The following is a 6,282-nucleotide window of genomic DNA, read 5'->3' as shown; positions in this document are numbered from 1 at the left end:
AAATATAATGTTAATATAATTCCTAATCTAATATTTAGATTTGGCGACAATAGTGTAAACTTTCTAATTAATGGAGCACCATATTCAAGTACGTATTGTTTGTAATCAATGTGTAATTAAGGAAATGAAAATTTTTTATTGTATCATTTAAAATCAAAGTAACATAGAAGCAAGTTAAAGAAATCAATTTTAAATATGGTAACAAATTTAATCACAGATCATGGTATAATGGTAAGATGGTTTAATAGTAAGATAACATTCAATACAACAGTTAATCATATAAATAACATACAGCAAAATTATAAAACATAATTATAAAACTTTAACCGTAATTGTAACTTTTAGAAATAAAAAATAATATGTACGTTAAGAAAAAATTTTACGAGTCGCTATTATAAAATTGTAAAACCGCTTCCAGTATTCAATAACAGTATACCCGCTGACACGTCTCTACTCGTGTTTATCCGCGAATATGCGAAACTTCGAGGCACTAAAGCGATGTGTTATGAAGGTGATTGCGGTGCCTGTATTGTAAATGTAAACGTCAAGAACAAAAGGATCGCTGTGAATTCATGTCTTGTACCAGTACTGATCTGTGATGGGTATGTATGTATTTATATTAAAGAGAAAAAAAACAATCCATCTTAATTTCTAAGAAAGTGTTATGAATTTATGTAATGACGAAGCTATAGTCTGCGATAAAAAAAATTCATCATCGAAACGTTAAAATTTTTTTCTTACACATTCACATATATTTATTTTATATTTTATGCTATTTTCTTAATTTCTGAGTATACCGAGGATATATAAATATTAACTATTTTTTCATTCAATATTTTGTTACAGATGGGATATTTATACGATTGAAGGTATAGGAAACAAGTTAAACGGTTATCATACGATTCAAGTTGTGCTTGCTGACATGAATGGTTCGCAATGTGGATATTGCTCACCTGGCATGGTGATGAATTTGTATAGGTACAAAATATGAATTAATTTCTAATATGAAAAGAATGTTATATTTTATATATATATCTTTATGCTTTTCTGCTTTGCAGTCTCGAGTTTAAAAAAGGTATGACTATGAAGCAGATTGAAAATTCATTTGGTGGCAACATTTGTCGATGCACTGGATATCGCGCAATTTTGGAGGGTTTTAAGAAATTTGCCTCCGATGCTGCTTCAATGGATTCGAAGGCCGTACTCGACATTGAGGTAATTATGAAAAAATTTTCCTTCTTGTTTCCAAGTTTAATCATTATTTTAATTTACGTTTCTTTCAATTTTATTTTATATATGTTCACAAAAATATTTGATTTTGTTATTACAGCAAGGACCATTTAACTTTACTACTAATTGCATTGTTCCTATCTGAATGTAAATATAATAAAATATGCTTTACAGGAGTTACATAAGACTAAAGTTTTCCATCCCCTGCAAAATTTGTATCCCCGTTTGTATCCCCACAAAATGCCATGTGTACGTACTTGCTACGATAAGCAGCATTTTGATGGAATCACAATGTTGAGCATAAAATTAGAGGACGCGTACTTTTACAAAGTTACGACAGTCGAGGCTCTATTTGAGTTATTAAAAAGCAATCCACAGGCAACGTATATATTGAATGGAGGAAATACTGCACATGGTAATTTTTCTATATTAGATTATACGATCACACGTAAATATAGTATATACATAATAAACGCTGAGGCTGTAACAAAGTTGTAAAAATCAAATTTTTCTACTCTATAATATAACTTCAATGTTTTGTTATTAAAAACATGCACCGACATTATCAAATTGTTTATCTTAAAAGGTATCGAAAAATGTACCTCTCCTCAACTCTGCTACTGTCAGTCTTGACATGAATATATAACATTGTGGAAATTTAATTTGCAGGTATTTATCGTTCGGGCAAGAGAGATATGTACATTGATATAAACAACATTCCAGACATGAGTAACATTACAAAAACTGATTCGACTTTGGTGCTAGGAGGAAATGTAACCCTTACCATAGCAATGCAGACATTTACAAAATATTCAAAAGAAAGCGGATTTAAATATCTACATCAATTGAAAAAGCACATGAAAATGATCGCAAATGTTCCCGTACGAAATATTGGCACCATAGCAGGGAATTTAATGTTAAAATACGAGCACAAAGAGTACCCATCCGATTTGTTTTTGATATTACAGACTATCGGTACTCAAGTACACATCCTGGAAAGTCCCTCTCAGAAGCAAAGTATATATCTGTGGGAATTTTTGAATCTTGACATGCACCATAAAGTCATTTATAGCGTTGTATTACCACGGCTTACTGATCAACACATATACAGATTCTATAAGATCATGCCTAGAGCCCAGAATGCTCGCGCTCACGTCAACGCAGGCTTTCTTTTCAAACTCGATACCGACGGCAAAGTAACAGAACTTTTTTAATTGTTTATATTACGTTATCATTAACTAATCACTCACATTTTAATTTTTCAAGTATCATTTGTTTACAATTATAATATTTTTCAATAAGGTTTTGGAATTACCTAACATTATCTTTGGTGGCATCAATAAGGATTTTCATCACGCAAGTCGCACGGAGGTTCTATCAGTGGGAAAAAAATTATTTGCCCAGCAAGATTTAAAGTCACTGTTAGAAATGTTATCTGAGGAACTACAACCTGATCATATGCTACCGAATTACTCACCGGAATTTCGCAAGACTCTTGCCATAGGATTATTTTACAAGTTTATGTTAAGCATCAAACCGGAGGTGAACCATTTTTATCGTGATGGAGGCACGTTATTAAAACGAAGTCTCTCTTCAGGTACTCATAATAAAATGGTGTTTATAATATTTTTTTTTTATATTTCTATTATAAAAATTTTTATAAATCTCTGCCATTCATATACATAATGATATATTTATAAGGCGATAACTAAAAAGATATAAATTTCGCAAGCAAATGGAATGCATTTATGAACAACATAACATTTCCATTAGGGATTTAAAACCTTTCGGTGCGAAAGTTGTATATAAATTATTTGCAAAAGAGAATTCAAATCCAGAATAAGTATGTTTGCAGTAAACATCATTAGGAAGTACATTCCGGTTGTTTCCGAATCGTATTCTAATCTTTTCATGTATGCATATTACAATTCAATCTCTTACTGTGTCAGAAAATCATGCCCTTGTAGAAAAGTACTACTGTGCACTAGGAACATTGTGAGGCACTACTGTACTACTACACCAGCGCAGTAGTGGTGTAGTGTAGTAGTACAGTAGTGCTGAGTAGTGCTGTAGTATAGTTGAGCCTCAAAATACTCCTAGTGCTCAATAATACTTTTCTACAAGGGTGTAACCATTACTCATTATGCACTTATAAGTTTATTGGTAGTATAGAACAAGCCTTCCCTATATTTTTATTTAATAACTCTCTTAATGATATTGTTGATTTTAATATTATAGAAGGATTGAAATATGGCCGTTTTAGATTGATTTATGTATAAATCAATAAAAAGTGTTCATAATATATTACTTTTAATTGTCCAAAGGTGTGCATCCAAAATGAACATAATTTTTTAGGTAATCAAGAGTACGATAGTCGTTCAGACGAGTGGCCAGTGGGTATGCCTATGCCAAAGTTAGAATCTTATGAACAGGCAGCAGGTGAAGTCCAATATTGCAATGATCTGGGTCCATATCATGGAGAAGTGTTTTGCGCTTTCGTTGTTACCAAAATCGGTAATGGCAAGATCATGTATATAGACGCAAGAAAGGCGCTTAAAATGAAGGGCGTAGTAGATTTCTTCAGCGCCGATGATGTACCGGGAAAGAATTTGTGCATTTCTGCCGCCAGTAAGTTGACGTCCTTGCCAGAGGATGAATTGCTGTTCGCCGAAAAGGATGTTTTGTACGCAGGCCAACCGGTCGGCGTAATTGTCGCGGAAACGCAAAATTTAGCGAATGAGGCTGCGGATTTGGTACAAATTATATATAGAGCAGAGAAAAATCCAGTAATAAGTATTGAGGATGCTATTAATGCGAATGATAAAACTAGAATCAGGGAAAGCGTCAATATTCCAGCAAAGAGGACAGGTAGAAATGACATTAATAATATTTTATTAAATCGTTTTTTTTTTTTAAATTAAAGTAGAGATAATGTTGTCAAAGCAAACACAGTTTTACCCTAAAAATAAAAAGATAGTACATTGAAATAAAAAATCATTTTTTATTATTTTACAGGAACCGATATTAAATACGTAATAAAGGGTGTCTTTCAATGTGGTAGTCAATATCACTATACCCTAGAAACTCAATCCTGCGTATGCGTTCCTATTGAAGGTAATATGAACGTCTATCCATCGTCACAATGGATGGATCTCATTCAAGTATCGATCGCTAATTGTCTTAATGTCCGGAGTAATAGGTGATTAATTTATGGAGTCAATCACTTCTGTGTTAAAAATAATTATATTAGTCCTTTTGGAATAATATAATTATACTATAATAGAATTAGAAATTTAAACAATTATACAATGTGCGTTTGACAAGTAATGTAAAATTTTGTGGTTGAATGTACTAAACTGAGAAGTACGGTCCTGTACCGTTTTTCAATTTTCGCAATAGTTAACAAGACATTAATTTATAAATATATCCTAATTCGCCCGATTGGCTGCCTAATACAAGCGCGCGTCTTGATAGGACCGCCCCCATTGAGACTCTTCACGCGCTTCTGCCATCCTGGAGTTACCGACGGAACACTCATTTCGTATTTCTCGTGTCATTTCGTTTTCCTTATACAGAATAAAAAATCCTCTTCCAGAATAAAAGGGAAAACACAAACAAATATGGAAAAGACCAAACCGATATGAGAATCCTCCAAAAATTACCACATAGGTTCTTTCTTCACACATATATAAATGAATGCAAGCATATATCTAAATAAGAAAGACTTTTCCACATTTGACTAATTTATAAGATTATCATGAGACTTTCAAATTATGATTTTGAAGCTTACAAAATAGTCCAGTCAAATTATGACAAAAACATGCTCCAGCGAGAAAAAATTCCTATACGCAATTTTTTTTTTTATCGTGTAGGGGGGGTATAGAAAAGCTTAACTGTTGGTTTTCGGGACAAAATAGCTGGTGCTTTTTGAAAAAAATAAAAAAAACAAAAAAAAACGTTTTTTTTTTAAATAACTCGGCTTCTAGTGAAGTAAAATCAATGAATAATAGCTCATTTTGTAGGTTTTTTCATGCTCTACAAGTTACTTTAATAACTTTTTCGTCTACGATGGATATTTCTCGAGTTATTGAAGAAAAAAGGTGAATATATAGTGAAAAAACACAGATCGCTTCTATCTCGTTTCCTTCGAAATTTATCGAAAAATGATCTCTGAGAAACTTGTAGCATTTTTCAAGAGCTTTAATTTGAGGGGTCATTCGTTACTCTACGATTAATAGAACGCCGTACAGAGCGACGCAAAGTTGCGAGGTCGGCGCGAGCCATCACGTGGAACGTGCTGCAGATGTACCTATAGGATTCATTGCACGTTCGTTCTCTCTCTCTCTCTCTCCCTCTCTCTCTCTCTCTCTCAGTCAATTTAAAAAAATTACAAATGGCGAATCCAATACATCCAATAAAGGCGCAAGATGTAATAAACAATCCACTCAACAAAAAGTCAATTTTAAATTGACTTCAAATTCGTAATCAGCGACCCCAAAAACCCCGAGTAACAAGTTTCGAGTAGATCCAATGAATTTTAACAAAAATTGTACGCCATATTGGATCCGCCATTTTGAATTTCGTAAATATGATTTCATATTTATAATCAACAGCCAAAAATCTTAAAAGATCTATTTAGGCTGAATTTTTTAGACGTTATTGTTCGAATTCAAATGTGGAATTGCTACATTTTTTTATTGGACATGGTCAACTTTAACCCCTCCCCCCCTATTTCCTAAACGGGCTGTATGCTCATCTTGAAATTTTACAGAAATTATTGGGTCATCATCATATGTAACTATTTGGCATAATGAAAGTTTCAAAAATCGATGTACCGAAAACGGGCATTTTTTGCGGAGGCTCTTTGTCCGCCATTTTTGGATTTACCATTTTGAATTTTTGAAAACTGACATCAGATTTACATTCGGCGACCCAAAAAACTTTTAGATACAGAATTTCAGAATAATTAAAGAATTTTTCGAGTTTTATTGTACGAAGTTAGTTTTAAATTTTGGAATTTGTTGACTTTTATCAGCCATAATAGCGCCGACA

General features: G+C 32.8%; 1 protein-coding gene across 1 annotated transcript in view; it reads left to right on the top strand.

The window, feature by feature from the left end:
- Positions 1-483: 483 nt before the first annotated feature.
- LOC108775818 (xanthine dehydrogenase/oxidase-like) overlaps positions 484-6,282 on the top strand; it is a 14,370-nt gene continuing 8,571 nt past the window's right edge. Inside the window, exons 1-8 of the mRNA XM_018542264.1 lie at positions 484-602; positions 847-978; positions 1,059-1,215; positions 1,405-1,645; positions 1,900-2,426; positions 2,533-2,827; positions 3,586-4,098; positions 4,246-4,429. Coding sequence (XP_018397766.1) covers positions 499-602; positions 847-978; positions 1,059-1,215; positions 1,405-1,645; positions 1,900-2,426; positions 2,533-2,827; positions 3,586-4,098; positions 4,246-4,429 — 2,153 coding nt within the window. The 5' untranslated portion in view covers positions 484-498. The remainder of the gene's footprint in view (positions 603-846; positions 979-1,058; positions 1,216-1,404; positions 1,646-1,899; positions 2,427-2,532; positions 2,828-3,585; positions 4,099-4,245; positions 4,430-6,282) is intronic.

This window comes from Cyphomyrmex costatus, unplaced genomic scaffold (assembly GCF_001594065.2).
Source record: "Cyphomyrmex costatus isolate MS0001 unplaced genomic scaffold, Ccosl1.0 scaffold323, whole genome shotgun sequence".
In the NCBI taxonomy this organism is placed as follows: Eukaryota; Metazoa; Arthropoda; class Insecta; order Hymenoptera; family Formicidae; genus Cyphomyrmex; species Cyphomyrmex costatus.
The sequence above is the reverse complement of the archived record's forward strand: the minus strand, read 5'-3'. Positions and strand labels throughout refer to the sequence as shown.